The 18,244-nt window shown below is 49.2% G+C and overlaps 1 protein-coding gene across 1 annotated transcript in view; it reads left to right on the plus strand.

The window, feature by feature from the left end:
* SSC4D (scavenger receptor cysteine rich family, 4 domains) overlaps window positions 1-2,273 on the plus strand; it is an 11,387-nt gene extending 9,114 nt beyond the window's left edge. The window contains exons 9-10 of the mRNA XM_014550119.1: window positions 487-619; window positions 1,277-2,273. Coding sequence (XP_014405605.1) covers window positions 487-619; window positions 1,277-1,593 — 450 coding nt within the window. The 3' untranslated portion in view covers window positions 1,594-2,273. The remainder of the gene's footprint in view (window positions 1-486; window positions 620-1,276) is intronic.
* Window positions 2,274-18,244: the final 15,971 nt, after the last annotated feature.

The raw sequence follows: 18,244 nt of genomic DNA on the forward strand, positions 1-18,244 counted from the left end.
TGAGAGTGTGGGGTGGGGCCGGGCCCGCGTTCTGCCGCAGTGAGGGGCGGGGCGTGAGAGACCGAGACCCGGGATGAATTCAGAAAGCCTGTCAAGGGCGGGGCTGGGGTGTTACTGCTCTGCTGAGTCAAGGACCCCCAAAGCTCTAACAAACGGAGAGTTGATCAGCTTTTGGAAGCAAGCCCCATGCCGTTTGGAAGGAATCAATAAGATAGGGGTGTTTGCAGAGTCTTACACATTTTAAAATACTGTTCGTTGCTTGGTTTGGGAATTGATATATTCGCCCTAGTTTGGTAACCCTGGGGCCTAGTAGCCTTGGCCACAAAGGGTAGGCTACAAAGGATTTTGCTTTGGGCTCCAGGGTGAAAAAAGTACAATCACCATTTCTGATACAGGGGGTGGGGGGGCCTTCTTCGGGGTCCAGTAAAGTTCGTTGTCCCTAGGTCAGGCTTCCCTTTCGAGGGTAGGAGGTGACTTGTCCTCAAGGAACATGTTCCCCAATGTGACAGCCACCTCTTTTTCTTTGTCCTTGATGAGCCAGGCCCAGAGGAGCTAGGACTGCAAGTCCAGCAGGATGGTTCTGAGACCACCCGGGTTCCCACTCCTCGGCCCAGGGACGGTAGGTGCCCACAACCCCTAAGAGGGAAGTAGAGGCATCAGGATAGTAAGGACCAGGATCAGGAGAGGTCACAGCCTGGGGTTAGGTAGCTCAGCAGATTTTATCACGTCCTGGAAACTTTGCCTTTTTGGGCTAGTCTCAGGTCTCATTAATAGAGGTATAGTGTTCAGAAAGAGGGAGATGGGTTTTAAGCTAAAGGAATCTGTAGCTTAAAATGAGGGGATAGGGCTCCTTTCCTGAGGAGGGAAATGAAAGAAGTGACTCTTTAGCCTGGGGAGTCCAGGGGGTGAGGGTAGGCAATGATAACCTCAGGAGACACTGATGACTTCAGGGGACACAATCACAGTCTCCAGAGAGTAGCCCTGTAGTTGAGGTACTGGGATTATGAACAGTGGACTAAGGAGAGAGCAGACATGCAACCCAACATGCCCAGAGTACCCCACAAAGGCTTGTACATGTTCTTCCATCTGGAGGCTGAATACTGACTGATGTCCATCCTATTTTAATCTCATTTGTCTGCCCTTGTCCAGGGGCTCCCAGGGCAGTGCTGTGTCTCATGCCAACACCCTTTGCCTCCTCTACCCCTTCCCTGTCCTTGCTTGGGAGTGGCGTGGCATGGGCCAGCACCTTCCAGCTCCCGGCCTTGTCCCCTTACAGGGCACCTACGTCTGGCCAATGGAGCCCATCGATGCGAGGGGCGTGTAGAGCTCTTCCTAGGACAGCGGTGGGGCACTGTCTGTGATGATGCTTGGGACCTGAGGGCAGCCGGTGTCCTGTGCCACCAGCTGGGCTGTGGTCAAGCTCTGGCAGCCCCTGGAGAAGCCCACTTTGGCCCAGGACGAGGCCCTATCCTCCTGGACAATGTCAAGTGCCGTGGGGACGAAAGCACCCTTCTGCTCTGCTCTCATATCCGCTGGGATGCCCACAACTGTGACCACAGCGAGGATGCCAGTGTTCTGTGCCGGCTGTTGTGACCTGCAGACCACCTCTTCTAGGAACCTACTATGGCCTGCCCCTCTTCCTCCAGGAAGCCTTCCTCCTGTGACAACTGCAGTTCACTCAGCCCTTCCCTCCCCTTGTCTGGGAGAGAGCCTGCCCAAATGGTGTGGTCGTGCATAGGACGGCCTGGCTTTATCCCATCAACTGTTGTGGACCCAATTCAACGAGAGCTCCCACTTTCTGCTCAGCCAAAACAGAAAACTGGGGAAAGGGAATGACTTCTAACTCTCTCTTTGGTAGGGCTCCAGGTACAGCACCCCTAATCCGACCTTCCTGGAACCCAATCCAGGTGATTCAGGAGAAAATGGGGTCTCTCCCTTCCCCTGACCCATCTTGGGATCCCCAAGAAGAGGGAAGACAGGAGAAGCCTGCAGCCCTTACCTTAGCCTGCCTGGGACTGTAGAAGAACCTGGGTCGTTGCCCTGGCTTGTTCCATGAGGGCCCAGACTCAGATGGTGCTTGACTGGATAAGGGGACTGGAGGGGCCAAAGCAGGGACAGTGGCCCCTCCCTGCAGCTAGAACCAGCATCTGTGATTTATGCTGCCCCCACCACAGAGCCTCCACTTTGCAATAGCAAAGAACTGTGGGGGTCTGTAACCATCCATTCATAGGTGCCAAGTCAATAAAGCATTGTCCCCCCTGTCTTTTAACCGAGGTCAGTGTTTGGACACAAGTGCATTGTTTGTGGCAGCAGGAAAGACTGGTAAAGATTTTTTGGAGGCTTGGGGATGTAGGGCGGTTCAAGAGCATCATCCGAGAGCTCTCTGCAGGCCCATCACATCCTGGAAATGCTGACTCAGTATCAGGCATGGAAGGCCTCTAGAGGGTCTCCTAGTCCATCCCTGTTTTGCATTTACAAATAGAGAAATCTAGGTCCTGCAAAAGGAAGGGTCTGCTCAAGGTCACATAGCAAGGTGGTGGAGTCAGTAGAACAGAAAAAATTGAGAGGGGCAGGAAGGCAGATAAGGTAGAGCAAAGCAGCATTGGGGCTTTTGCAGAGGCTGCTTTGGGGGCACCTCACCTGCAGTCCTAGGGGCATAGAGAAGTGGCAGATCCTGCCAGAGCCTCTCTTAGCCCCGGGGTCTTGCTAGTAGCAGCTGTCTGGCATCAAGCCTCTGCCCTACAGGTCCAGCCAGCAGGCTCTGCATTAGTTTCCTACAGCTGCTGTACCAAATGACCACAAACTTAGTGGCTAAAAACAACACAAATCGATTATCTTACAGTTCTTGAGGTCACTAGTCTGAAATGGACTAAGTTCAAGGTGTCTGAGGAGTGGTGTTCTTTCTGGAAGCTCTAGGGGAGAATTCGTTTCCTTGCCTTTTCCAGCTTCTAGAGCAGTGGTTCTCAACCTTCCTAATGCCGAGACCCTTTAATACAGTTCCTCATGTTGTGGTGACCCCAACCATAAAATTATTTTCGTTGCTACTTCATAACTGTAATTTTGCTACTGTTATGAATCGTAATGTAAATATCTGATATGCAGGATGTATTTTCATTGTTACAAATTGAACATAATTAAAGCATAGTGATTAATCACAAAAACAATATGTAATTATATATGTGTTTTCTGATGGTCTTAGGCTACCCCTGTGAAAGGGTCGTTCGACCCCCAAAGGGGTCGAGACCCACAGGTTGAGAACCGCGTTCTAGAGGCTGCCTGCATCCCATGCTTGCTCATGTGCTCCTTCCAGCCAGCAATTACCTCACTATGACTGCTGCTTCCATGATCACACTCACTTCTTCTGACTCTTCTGCCTCCCTCTTCCAGTCTAAAGCTTATGATTGTTAGACCCACCTGGATAATCCAGGATAATCTCCCATCTCAAGGCCCTTAATTTAATCACATCTGCATAATCCCTTTAGCCATGTAAAGTAACATATTCAGGAGCTCTGGGGATTAGGGTGTGAACATCTTGGAGGGGCCATTATTTTGCCTCCCACAGGCTCTAAATCTGGGTCCTGGCTCTCAGCCAAAGAGGGAGGCAGACATGAGCTCCAAGCTCTTGGCAGTAATGGCTTTGTCTCCATTTGTTAGGGAGTTCTCTGAGACCCACTGTGTCATTGGAGAGATGAGGAATGGAGGAATGAAAATGCTTAAGAATTCAGGGAGTTGGACAAGAATGCTCTATCCATCTCACAGCCCCCCAGGTCTGAACTCAGCATACTCAGAATCTGCTTAGATTGTAGTAGTCATAGTCACTCCAGCATACCCACATTTGAGTGTGCCTCTCTGTTGTCCCAGAAATATCACCGCTTCCCACTCCTTAAGTGCCCTTTCCCATCCAAACAAAGTGTTTTCATTGATGACCTCTTGTTTGACCCTCATAGCAGCCCTGTGAGGGAATTATTATTGTCCCATTTTACAGACAGGGAAAACTGAGGCTCAGAGAGGAGAAATGACTTATCCAAATTTGTACAGTGGACCCAGGACTACAACCTAAGATTCTTGATGCACATTAATACTGGTCACCAACATGTCCAATTCTTCACCTTCCTGGTATGTGATAGCTTTGCACTTCCCTGCCCTCTTGAAGTGAGGTGTGGCCCTATGACATGCTTTGGCCAATGAAGTGTGAGGGGAAGTGCCCCCCAAGCAGAAGCCTTCAAGGACACAAACACAATTGTCAAGTTCCCTTGCTTCAAAGTGACCAGTGATGTTCCAGGAGGTGGAGGCTCCATCAACCTGTGTGGCTCTGAGTGAGAGCCAACTGGAGCAAAGTCTTCATTGACTCAAGATGGACATAGAGAGTGAGTGAGAAATAAGTCTTTGCTGCTCCAAACTACTGAGATTGGGGTTGTTTATTAGAGCAGCCTAACATAGCCCATCCTGACTGAGACTTTCCTGTGGGTTTACCTGAAACCTGTTTTCCAGCCAGTTATTAAGGCTAGTTCTGCTCACTGTTTATTCAGCACATTTAGTGTTCTATGTGTGAGGGCATCGTGGGATTGGGACCATACAGATAAATAAGACAGGCTTTTATCCTTGAGAAACTCCTAGAATAATCCAATGATGACCTGAATACCCTGTAGCCTCCTGAAACTCAACCTGTCCCACTGAGAATTTTGTCATCTACACCTATATCTGGGTTTCCCTGTTTAGTAAGTAGCATTATCAACCACTTGTTTAAGCTAGAAATCTGGGTATTATCCCCAACACCCCCCCCCCAAAAAAAACCAAAAAAACCCACAAAACTAATCACTAAACCCTCTTGATTCTGGCTACCAAATCCTGCTGGAACCTGTATACTTCTCTCCACCTCCACATTTCTTACCATGATTTCTTCACTGTCTTCCTGCCTTCCAACCCACTACCCATAACACAATAAACTGTCTAATGTTTACAAATCCGATGGTGCCACTCCCCTGCTCACACAAACCCCTTTTATGGCTCCCCAGTGCTCTTCCTCAACTCCTTAGCTCAGGCTATAAGGTCCTGCACAGACTGGCTCTGCCTGTGTTTTCAGCATCATCCCTCACCACTTGCTGCCAGGATCTAGCCAGGTTGAACTACTTTCAATTTCTCTAATGTCTGGGCTCTCTTCCCACCAAGCCTCTGCACATTCTGTTCTCTCTGCCTGGAATAGGCATCACCTTCTCTCCCCCTTCCCCTCAGTCAACTCTTATTTAACCTCATATCTTGGCTTTCCTTTTCTCCAGAGGCCTTCATTGATACAACCGTCCTCCCCAATCTGGACTAGGAGCCCACACTGCACCTTGTGCCTCTCCAGTGACAGCACTCATCCCCTGTATCTCAGCAGACTGCTAGCTTGGCTGTACCCTCCACTAGCCCAGGGGGCCCTGGAGGGCTGGGGCTGGGTCTGTTGTGCCCAACTTTGTACACAGGATCTCACACACAGTAGGTGCTCAAATATTTGCTCAGTGAATGTAGGGCATGAGCAAATATTCCTGGAGCACCTGTGTGCTAGGCCAAGTGCCATGCTGGGCTCTAGGGCTGCAGAGCAAGAAGAGATGTAGACCAGGTTCTGGTTTGCATGGCACAGAGGTTACCTTCAAGAGAAGATGGATAAGCCATTAAACAAATCAATAGCCAAGAGACTTTGACCTACTGATTAGTGCTATAAAAAACATAAAGCAGAGTATTGTGGTAGGAATTGGGTGGTCAGGGAAAACCTCTGAGGAGGTGAGGTTTGAGCCAGGCCTCAGTAGTGAGAGGGAGCTGTCCGTGAACTTTTGGCCATTCCAGGTCCTTGGGGGGTGGGGGTGGAGGGCTGAGGATTTAGCCTGATCTTCAAAAGGACCAATGAGAAGGGCATTGTGATTGTAGCAAAGAAGGTCATGCTGAGATGAGTCAGAAAAGCTGGGAAGGACCAGACCACTCAGGGTTTTCTAGGCCATGAGAGGAGTTTTATCTAAGGGTGAAGAGACTCCATTGGAAAATGAGTGATATAGGTGCCCCAGATGTCAGCCTCTTGAATATCTCCTACCTCATTCAACTTGCTGAGAGCACCTTGCCTCTTAAGGTTTAATTAAAAGGACCCAGCCAGGTATCTCCTATGAAAGTAGGATTCCCAGCATCCCTACCAAAAACCTCAGGAATTCTTAAGGAGTTTAGATTCTGCTGATCTCTGAATCTCTGAGATTCGCTGATTTCTGAATCTCCCACCTGCTTTTGCGTCCTCTGTGGCTCTCCTTTTTCCTGGTCACTGACTAAGCTTTCACTCCAAAAGTTCCACCAATTCCATGCCATGCATGTAGCACATCCAGCTGATGATGTGTAGCAAAGGCCCAACAAGCAACTGAAAATTTAAAATTAGATACCCTGGCCTGGCAGGTGTGGCTCAGTGGTTGAGCATCGACCTATGAACCAGGAGGCGGTGGTTCTATTTCCTGGTCAAGGCACATGCCCAAGGTTTCAACTCCATCCCCAGTGGGGGTGGGGGGGAGGGGCATGCAGGAGGCAACTGATCAATGATTCTCTCTCATCATTAATGTTTCTCCCTTCCTCTCTGAAATCAATAAAAATATATTTTAAAAAACAAGTAAAATAAAATACCGTTTTAAAAAGCCCTTGTACACACACACACACACACACACACACACTCCCAGATGATTTTTACTTTCTTTTTAAAATATATTTTTATTGATTTTCAAGAGGAAGGGAGAGGGAGAGAGAGACAGAAACATCAATGAGAGAGAACCACACATCAGCTGCCTCCTGCACAGCCCACACTGGGGATCAAGCCTACACCCTGGGCATGTGCCCTGACCAGGAATCAAATTGTGACCTCCTGTTTCATGGTTGATGCTCAACCACTGAGCCACACCGGCCAGGCTCACTGATTTTTCTTTACTTTAGCCCTAATGGTCTACCCCAAACACTGGGAGCTGGGACCCTCCCTCTCTCCTGCCACCTCTTTTCTTCTCTTCCCTTGTTTGCAAGACATCCGACTCCCACATTTTTGCTCTTCAAAAAAAAAAATTAACAGCTTTATTGAGATATAATTCACATACTATAAAGTTCACTGTTTTAAAGTATACAATTCAGTAGGGGTTTGTCTATTCGCAGGGTTGTGTGACCACCACCACTATTTTAATTCCAGAACATTTCATCACCCCCACCAAAAATCCCCTCATATCCATTAGCAGTCACTCCCCATTCCTACTCCCCCAGTCCCTGGCAACCACTAATCTACTTTCTGTCTATGGGGTTTGCCTATTCTAGACATTTCATAGGCATGGAATTGTGGCACTATGCAGCCTTTTGTGTCTGGCTTTTCTTAGCATAATGTTTTCTTTTTTTATAAGTATATTTTTATTGATTTCAGAGAGGAAGGAAGAGGGAGAGAGATAGAAACATCCACGATGAGAGAGAATCATGGATCAGCTGCCTCCTGCAAGTCCCCCACTGGGGATCGAGCCCACAACCCTGGGCATGTGCCCTTGACCGGAATCGAACCCGGGACTTTTCAGTTCGCAGGCCAACGCTCCATCCACTGAGCCAAACCGGCTAGGGTTAGAATAATGTTTTCAAGGTTCATCTGGATTGTAGCATGTATCAGTGCTTCATTATTTTTAATGGGAAATAATATTCCTTTGTATGGACTTCCCAAATTGTGTTTATCCTGTCATCTGTTGATGGACACGGGCTGTTTTCACCTTTTAGCTACTATGAATAATAGTGCTATGGATATTCCTGTACACATATCTGTTTAAGAACCTGTTTTCAATTCTCTTGGATACGTATATACCACCTGAGAGTGGAATTTGCTGAGTTATATGGTAATTCTATGTTTAACATTTTGAGGAACTGCCAAACTGTTTACCACAATGGTTGCACCATTTTACAGTCCCACCTGCAAAGCACAAGGGCTCCAATTCTCCACATCCTTGCTAATTCTCATTTCACCACCTCCACCACCCACCCTTTAAAAAAAAATCTAGCCATCCTAGTGGCTAAAATGAAAGCGTTACTTACTGGGTTTGGTTTCCCTAATGACTAGTTATGTTGAGTATCTCCCCTTGTCTTTATTGAGTATTTGTATATCTTCTTTGTAGAAATGTCTATTCAAGTCCTTTGCCCATTTTTAAATTGGGTTCTTGCTCATTTCTTACACAGAACTGTCTAGCTCTCTTGTCTGTTACTTAGCCTCCAGGACTAGCTTTCCGAAATTGTCCTTTTTGTTTTGCTAGTCAAAGCTGGCCTTCCTCCTTAGAATTCTGCAGCCACCTATGAAAATCAAGTCGTTTTATTTTCTCTCCCCGTTTGTGGACACTGTCTTATTGCACTGTTTACGCGTAAGGATTGAAGGAGTGGCCAGGATCACACAGCTAGCAACTAGGGGGTGAGATCACACCCTGAACAAACTTCAAAAAGCCCCCCACTCCTCGGAACTAATACCGTCTTGTCTCTTGACTACCTGGGAGGTGCTTGTTATTAGCTCCGCTGTACGGAAAGGAAACCAAGGGTAGAGAAGGGTCGGTTTTTCTGGGGCACACAGAAAGCTCAAGGACCAGGTATGGGAACTCCCACCTCAGCCCACGAATCCTCCCTCCAGCCCCACAAGCTCAGAGGCGCGGACCTGGAGGGGAGGGTGCGGCTCGGCCCTTCGGGGCCAGCTGGGTCGCGCCTTCCCGCTGAGTCACGGCTGTGGCGCGGGGCGGGGCTGGGCTGGCGGGGAAAGGAGGGCGAGCGGGAGCCCAACCCGCTGGAAAGCCGAAGCCCCACCTCTGACTCCGCGTCCGCCCCTAGATTGGAAAGCGGGGAAGGCAAAGGAGTCGCCCTCTCCTCCCTTCGAACCAGCCCCTCCTGGGCGCGCCCCTGGGATCTTCTGGGGGAACCCAGGGTGCGGCCTCCTAGGGGACGGCTAGGAAGGCTCAGGAAGGGCTCCCTAAGAGCCTTGGGTGAAGGGAGCCTTTTCTAGTCTGAGCGGCCATTTGCCGCTGGAAAAGAGCGTTTGCCCTCCCCAATTGGGCCGGGCTGGGATCTTTCCTCTTGCTTTCGGAGGTTAACCTAGAGAGAGGCCTGTTAAAGTTGTAAGGCCAGTTTTCACTAAAAGTGCAATTAGAAAGGTGCGGACATTCACAGACCTGCGCACTAGCCTGAGAGTTTAACAACCAGCTGCTTAGAGGTACCTCAGCGGAGGCATGGGGGTGCGGGGCCACACTGAGAATATGGCACCTGTGGTCTCCAGAGTTGGCCCCGAGGGCCTTTGAGATGTACATAAGGCAGGGAGGGTGGTGGTCTCTGGATCTCAGTGGTTTGCTTCTCAAATTCATAGTCAAGATCTGATGCCCTGCCCACCCCGCTCCCACCCCACCTTCCCTCTGGCACTGTCCCTTTCTCTACACACATACACACCACCCTCCCACCCTTGCTCCTGATGTGTCTTGTCAGCTGGAGTTTATTTTGCTCTCAAAGACTACTTTCAGCCCGGCTGGTGTGGCCCGGCGGTTGAGCGGTGACCCAGGAACCAGGAGTTACCGGTTCGATTCCCGGTCAGGGCACATGCCTGGCGTTGCAGGCTCGATCCCCAGTAGGGGCATGCAGGAGGCAGCCGATCGATGATGTTTCTATCTCTCTATCCCTCTCCCTTCCTCTCTCTCTAAAAATCAATAAAATACATCTTAAAAAAAAAAAAGACTACTTGCAGTCTTTCTTCCTTTCAGCACACTCAGCTACTCAGCAAGTATTTGAGCTCCTTCCTGTGCCAGGCAGAGGTGAAAAAGCCAATCAGAGCAAACCAGGTCTCTGCTCCTCTAGAATTTACAGTCTAGCAGACCCCCTTTGGGGGTCGAACGACCCTTTCACAGGGGTCGCCTAAGACCATCGGAAAACACATATATAATTACATATTGTTTTTGTGATCAATCACTATGCTTTAATTATGTTAATTTGTAACAATGAAAATACATCCTGCATATCAGATATTTACATTACAATTCATAACAGTAGCAAGATTACAGTTATGAAGTAGCAACGAAAATAATTTTATGGTTGGGGGTCACCACAACATGAGGAACTGTATTAAAGGGTTGCGGCATTAGGAAGGTTGAGAACCCCTGCTCTAGCAGAAGACAGACCAATGGTTATATCAAAGCCAGATGAGAGTTGGGATGGGAAAGAACAGAGTGCTAAGTCAGAGGCAGGTTGCCTGGCCAGGTGGCTGATTTGGTTGGAGTACCCTCCCATGCACCAAAAGGTGGCAGCTTCCACTCCTGGTCAGGGTGCCCATGAGTCCAGGTTCAATCGATGTTTCTCTCTCACCCATCTCTCTCTCTCTCTCTTTCTCTCTCTCTCTCTCTCTCTCTCTCCCTCTCCCTCTCCCTCTCCCTCTCTCCCTCACTCTTTCTCAAATCAATAAAAAGCATATCCTTGGCAGAAGAAAAATAAAAAAGATTACTGACATTATTCCTGAGGGAGCAGGAAGCTAACCAGAGGGTTTTAAACAGAGGGAGAGAGATAATAAGATCTGAATTTTAAAAAGATCACTCTGGAAATCCTGTGGAAAAGAGGTAGATGCTAGTAGGAGAATAAGATGGAAGCAGGGAAACCAGTTTGGAGACTACTGCAATATGCAGGGAGAGATGATGTTGGTTTGGACTTGGTGGAAACAGCAGAGACAGTGAACAGAGGGTGAATTTTTTACCTGTCCAAAGGGGGCAATAATGCTTCAGGAGACTCGCAGTGGCCCCATTTATGTGTTCATTTATTCCCTTCTTCAATAAATATTTGAGCACCACTCTGGGCCAGAAACTATGCCGTCTCCCAGGGAAAGGGGCTACTTCCTGACCCAGTCAGGGTGTGGAAGGGAAGGGGTGATGTCTACAGAGGGGTTGGTGTAGACCTCACTTTGACCCCACAACTGCATAGTATTTGGACGTTAATGTGTGTGTGTGTGTGTGTGTGTGTGTGTGTGTGTGTGTGTGTGTGTATGGGGGGTAGGGGGGAAACTGCATAGTATTTGGACATTAATGTGTGTGTGAGAGAGAGAGAGAGAGAGAGAGAGAGAGAGATTCTATGTATTCCAACTCTCACCAGGGCCTCACCTCATCTCTGCTGCCAGCCAGCCAGATATTATTATTTCTACTTGGTAGATGGAGAAACTGATGCTCAGAAAAGGGACTGACCTGCCCAAGGTCACCTATCCTGAGCTAGAGGCAAACTTGGAACTTGGAGATTTGGGCTCCCATTGGCTTCTCTTCCCACTGCAGTCTAGCTGCCCACATTTGGGTTGTTTCAGACTCAGAGAACCACTCCACCACTGTCAGGCAGGAGGAGAAACTGCAGACAGAGGGGCGCCTGCTCTCTGCCTCTGTGTCCAGCTCCAACCTCGAGATTGCTATATTATTAGCAACAGCCCACGGCTGCGCTGAGCTGTACAGCCTCCAGCTTGCCAGGGAACTTCACATGCAATATCTCATTTGCTCCAACTGGCCATACCGGGAAGTGAACATTATTATCCCCACTTTACAACTGAAAAGACTGAGGCTTAAAGACATAATATATGCATAATATTAAACTCCCTTGAAATTCAAAGACACACAACTAATATGTATCCATTGAACTCTAATGCCCTCCTACTGTGCTGGGCTTGGTAGGATGCAAAGATGAATGGGATCTGGGCTCTGCTCCAAAGAGGAGACAATCTATAGGGACATAATGCATATACCGTACAAGCTCTTGTATAAGATCCCAATGTATGAGGTTTCGAGGCAGAAGAAGTCACTCCTTTTGGAAGTTCTAGGAAGCCTTCTGGAAGAGGGAACATTTACACTGAACTGGAGTTGAAGACCACGGATTTGGATAGGCCAGGATAGGGGATGGATCTCCTCTATGACCTCTCCCAGCATCCTGGGCTTGTCCTCTCATCACATATTACTTATCTCCCCTACCACATTTTATGCACCTTGTAGACACTCCACATTTGAATGAATGAAAGGGCAAATGAGTGGTGGAGAGGCAGGATTGAAGTCAGTGTGCAGGTGGCCCTGGTGACCAGGAGTCTCTTCTAGTCCCATGTGGAGGGCTGCCATCTGGGGCAGATCCCTTGAACGGTTAGGACAGAGGAATAAAACATCCTTTCCTCCTTGTTGTGACAGGGCTTGACACCCAGCATAAGGGTTCAGTGCTGGGGTTTGAGTGTGAGGGGAAGTGGCTAGGAACCCTTAATTGGTGGGATCTTTATCAATTATGCAGCCCGGGAGCTGGGGTCACAATCTACTCTCATGACTCATCACCCTCAGCCCAATCTGCTTGGCCAGATTTTTGGAACTATCCCCACAGGGTGCTGGGAACAGAGGCTGGGAACCTCCAAGTTCTTTTTGGACCTAAAGGACATCCTTAATGCCCCAGGCTATCCAGGTCCCTGTCTCTAAGAAGCAGGTGAAAATGTCAGGATCACTGAGGGTTGGGTGGTTCTCATTTGGCAGGTGGGAATGAAGATGCAGGGAGCTCAGCGGCTGCCAAACTTCACAGCTAGTGAGAGGCAGAGCAGGGGCCCAGGCCTCCAAAGCAGCCCCCTTCTCGGACCTCCTGCTGCCCCCGAGGAAGCCCGCAGGCAACATTCCTTAGTCTGCTTTGGGCAAACAGGGTCACCTGGCTGGGCTTTCTGCAGCAGGCTGTGTAGGTGGAAGAGATGGCCCAGCTGCCTGGCCTGGCGGCCTCTGCCTTCCCAGAGCAGCCATCCATCTTATACTGATTGTGTCCGGCCCAGCAGCTTCTAGGATGAGCCGTGGGCACCTGGCCAGCCTGCTCTGTCTCCCCATCTCTGTCTCAGGCAGTCTGTCTTCCTGATTCTCCCTTTATCGGATCCTTGTATGTGTATGTGTGTCTCTCTACTGGGTCTATGTCTCTGCCACTGTGTATCTGTCTCTCTGTCATTACCCTTTTCTCATCTCTGTTTTTTTGGTCTGCTCCAGAGCCTCCTCCAGGGCCAGGAGTAATCTCCTTCTTCCCCTGCTCCAGAAGTAACCCCTAGACATTCAGCCCTTCAGGAATCACGGATGCCCCACTCTGCCTGCTGCCTCTCCTCAGTCACCTGCAAGACGCAGTGGATGAAAAAATTATAAAGCAGGGGAAAACCATTGTCATGCTCCAGTTTGTTCAAGCCCTTAGCTACTTCTTCCCTTACTATGAAGCTCTAATTGTCCTCACCTCACAGAGGTGGAAGTGCTGTCCCAGAGATTAGAGTCAGGGGAGCAAGATGTGAGGGTGGCAGGGCCTCTGTGCCAGGTAGAACCGAAAGGTGCAAAGGTCCAAGCCACTAGATCTCCTGCTGGCTGGGCACACTAATCCTTCCACATGCCTTGGGCAAACTCCCTTCCCTGGGGCTCAGGCCTTGTAGTTCTGTGAACTGTCCCTTTGCCTGTACAGCCTGTTGGCATTCCTGGGTGGCATTCCTGAGATCTTTGGTGCCCTTTGCAGTTTGCCTCCTTCTCCAGGCCCTGCCTCACCCTGGGGGTCTCCAGCATCCATAAAACATAGCATCTCCCACCAGTGCCTCTCAGGGGAACCTCCTTACACCTGGGCCCCAGCCCTAGCCCACGTCCACTCCCCAGAACTTTCCATGGGTCTTGGGTAGCCTCCCAGAATCATGACTCCTCACTCTCCTGATCCTCTGGCATTCCCACTCCCCTGCTCCCTGGATTTTATTTTCCCCTCCTCACCTTGTCCTTGGCCAATCCTGGCACTCACTCCTTTGAACGAGCACTGGGCTCCCTATACCCCTGCCTGCTCTGGGTGGTCTGACCTCGACCTACTTAGCTCCTGGCCCACAGTATGAAGAAAACCACAGGGCAGAGCAGATGGGGTCCCTTGCGTGTGGCCTCCAGACCCAGCTGGTCTTCAAATGGTCAGCCTTTCCCCAGCTCACTCCCCCACCCTCCCCAGAGGCTCCCTCCAACCTTCATGGGCTCACAACCTCCTCCCCTGCTCTTCCCATGACTCAGCAGATGACTTAAGCTTCTCCTTCTCAGAGAAAGAGGTTCCCAGGAACCTCCCTTCTTCCCACTCAGAAGTCCATCCCACCTGCCTTCCATCCCAGCAGACTTCTCCTCCAGGGCTCCTAACTCCCAACCCCACCTCAATTCGTCCACCTGTCCCTTCTACCTCCCCCATCCTTCCAGCCTCTTTCTCAACACTCTTTCCCCTGAGCATTTAAATAACTCCTAGTCTCAGACAAATGAAACCCTGCCTCTGCCCTTAGTCACCAGTAATGACAGCTTCTCCCTCCTTCATTTGACCATTAAATTACCAATGAAAACAGTCATCTCCAAACCCTAATTCATTGCCCCTCTACCTTCTGCCATTCTGAACCACTGTAGTTGGGCTCCACCAAAATTGCACCTGCCAAGGTCAATAGAGATGCCCTCACTCGTGAAATGGCCTTCTTTTCTGTCCTTACGTGAGTTTTCTGGAGGCATTAGGCACCATGGGGCACTATGAGAGCTGGATGGCCACATTCTTCTGCAATCCCTGAGTCACATGGTTTTCCTGATGCTCCCTCTAGGTCAGCCGTGGGCAAACTACGGCCCGCTTGAAATGAGTAAAACTAAAAAAAAAAAAAAGACCGTACCCTTTTATGTAATGATGTTTACTTTGAATTTATATTAGTTCACACAAACACTCCATCCATGCTTTTGTTCCGGCCCTCCGGTCCAATTTAAGAACCCATTGTGGCCCTCGAGTCAAAAAGTTTGCCCACCCCTGCTCTAGGTCTCCTCCTGAGCCCATCTTCACTGGCTACTTCACTCCCTGTGCATTTACATTCTTCTCAGGCCCCGGAGTCTACTCCCACTGAGATCTCACAATTCTATGTCCAGACCCAACCCAGGCATCTCACCAATATATCCTTTCACACTCATTTAAATTACTTCCCAAACGGGACCTGTGATCTTTCCCTTAAACCTGCTCTGTCTAGGAGAATGGGATCGTCCCAGTCCACCCCTTGCCTAGGAGCCATGCTGATCATCTCCCTCCTCCCACAGCCTCCACTGCTGCTCTAACCTAACCCTCACCACCTCTCAGAGGAGCTATTACAGGAACCCCCCAAATTTCTCTCTTCCTCTGGCCTCCCATCCAATTCACCAGCTGCCCTAGCTGCCAGAGCAACTGTTCTAAAATACAAATCTGACCCCATCTCTCTCTTGCTTAAAATCGTTCCTGACTGCCCTAGCTGGTTTGGCTCAGTGAAAAGAGTGGGGAATGAAGGGTCCCAGGTTCAATTCCGGTCAAGGGCACATGCCCAGGTTGTGGGCTCAATCCCCAGTGGGGGGGTGTGCAGGAGGCAGCCAATCAATGATTCTCCCTCATCACTGATGTTTCTATCTCCCTTTTCCTTCCTCTCTGAAATCAATAAAAAATATTTTTTTAAAAAACAAACAAAACCAAAATTGCTCCTGACTAAAATATTAAGGGCAGTATCTGATCCATTCTGAGATTCCCAAACTTGGTGCCTCTCAGTACTCTTTTATTTATCCTCCCTTCCCCTTCCTCTAGAACCCAGGAAATCCCTGTGATGTCATAGATATCCAGGAAACCCCTATGATAGCACTGTGAGATATCCTGATCTACACAGGGTAACTGGAGTTCTGATCATTTTAATGAAAACAAGAACATGCAAAAGTTTTAGTATTAACCCAAGTAGCTTGTTTTGAGCTGATGGGTCCTTGGTTCCTCATTTTGCAAAGGAGGGACAGAGATCAGAGAAGAGAAATAATTTATTTAAGGTTATTCAGCAAGTCACTGTGTTCTGATTTCTGTACCAGGCCCCTAAATCCAGCATTGGCAGCCACAGCCTTGGGCAGTACACCTGGAAACTGCTGTCCCTCCAACTCCAGAAGGGCCTTGTCTTTGACTCATCCCCCTATAGAGCACACTCCTACCCACTTCCATGAGTGAACAGGTCACTCACTTCCTCCTTTTGTCCCCCTCGCGTCCCCTTTATCTGCATCCTCCCACAGGAGAGGTTAGAAATAAACCTAGCTGTGGGTAGGGAGTCAGGCCTGCCTTTACTGGCTCAGAAAAGGGGCCAACAACAACAACAAAAAGAAATTCTCTCCACTGAGGTGGTACTTCTGGATAGTGAGATGAGGCACAAGAGACACATGAGCCTCCTTTATGACCCTCCTTTATGATTCGCTTCCTAGCTGTGTGACCTGGACAGGTTACTTAACCTTTCTGTGCCTTCAATTCCTCATCTGAAGCGTGGCTTCTCTACTGTCTATGAGGGCATGGGGAAAACACATCTCTCTCCTGTTTTTTTTTCCCCCCTCACTTATTGGCCTTTCCTTGTTATTTGAGTGTTAGAACTGAGGTGAGGATGTAGGAGTAGGAGGAGGACAAAGCATTGATTATAGGTCCTGAGGCAGTCTTGATGTAGGCACCTGGCCCAGCCAAACCTCCACTTGTCGTGAAGTGTTCTTAGGCTTTGTATAACCCTCTGGGCACACCTTTTTCAAGTGTGTGTGTGTGTGTGTGGAGGGTAGGTGTCAAGAACTCAGTATGTCCTGGTCATCCATCTCTTTGGCCATTTCTCCATTCCCACCAGGCATCATGGATAGAGAAAGCACATGCTCAAACCGACTCTGCTCCTGGGGAAACTGTCCAACGTGGAGACAAAAGGGCTTTATATTTTCTTATCTCAAATGTGAAAGAATGGTGGGGAGAAGGGTTTTCCTTTTTCTTGTAAAACCAGAAGGCAAAATGAGGAACAATGGGCAGATGGGTCTAGGAATGTGAAAGCTGTCCCATTGCTGGAAGACCTCAGGAAATGGTTAGCCTGTGGTTGGAGGTATGCTAGCAAGGGCTGCCACCCAAGGGAAGGGGTGCTACAAAAGGGATTCTTCTCCTGGAGGAATAAGTGTCCTGCTGTCCCTTCCAATTACCAACCCCAAACTCCAGGGAGACTAGGAGGAAATCTAGCTGGCTCCGATACCGTGGCATGGAGGGGGTGCCTTTTGCTCCTGCCTGTCCCCAGGCTCAGAGCAAGGAGTTGGTGCTGAATGTCTGTGCCTACCTCCTGTCCACGGATACAGCCTGGGCTCTTGTCTGCCTGCTGTGTCAGCATCAGAATTCCTATTATATGACCAAGTGGGATTTGCACTTTGGAAGCATTAGTGCAGGGCTAACTCAGCAGAATGGCCAACACAAGAAAATGCTAGTTCCTTCACCTCTTCCATCCAGATATCAAAGGGCTTCATAGACACTCCACTTCCTCTTCAGGCAACCCAGTCTGGCCTCCTTCAGAGTTGCCAGAGACTTTGAGGTTACCCTGGCAGGCTACTGGTAGTGGAAGAATCTCCCAGAGAGCTTTGAGAACATACAGGTTCCCAGACCTCATTGCTGGAGATTCTGACCTCTTACATTGGACCTAGGCCACTGTATTCTAAACAGGCTTCCCCCAGGTATTGGGGGAGTGTGATGCACAGCCAGGTTGAGAACTACTGCTCAGCATCATCTCTGATTGCCTGGTCTTCGGGCTGCTTTCCTGCTGGCCCCTGACCTGATATCTGCCCTACCCCCTCCAAACTCAGCTTATGCCAGCACTGGACAGTTCCAGCTGATGGAGAAATTGCTTCTTGAAATGAGCTAAAGCTGGTGGGTTCTCTGCAGCTTGGAGTCCTCTAAAAACAAAAAGCAACTGCTTCACTCCATGTGATTGGCAGGCTGCCACCATCCCCATCACTGTGGGATTCCCATGAGTCATTTGCCCGCTGTTGGAGTTCTAAGCATCACAACACTTGCTTCAGACCCCTCTACCAAGTCAAGGAATGCATCCCTGTCACAGTCTGATTCAGACGGCAGGGTGGAGATTTGTCTTTAAGATTCAGTGGGGAAGCCCTAGCTGGTTTGGCTCAGTAGATAGAGCGTCGGCCTGCTGACTGGAGGATCCAAAGCATGTGCTCGGGTTGCGGGCTCAATCCCCAGTAGGGGGCATGCAGGAGGCAGCCGATCAATGATCCGCTCTCATCATTGATGTTTCTACCTCGTTCTCCCTCTCCCTTCCTCTCTGAAATCAATAAAAATATATTTTAAAAAGAAAAAAGATTCAGTGGGGAACCTGAGGTCCATATTGGTGAAGCACTTGGCCCAAGTTCACACAGCTGAGTTTGGAATGAAGATTCTAGTCTAGGCTCCTCTGCCCTCAAATGATGGTCTCTAAGAA

This window comes from Myotis brandtii, unplaced genomic scaffold (assembly GCF_000412655.1).
Source record: "Myotis brandtii unplaced genomic scaffold, ASM41265v1 scaffold583, whole genome shotgun sequence".
Taxonomy (NCBI): domain Eukaryota; kingdom Metazoa; phylum Chordata; class Mammalia; order Chiroptera; family Vespertilionidae; genus Myotis; species Myotis brandtii.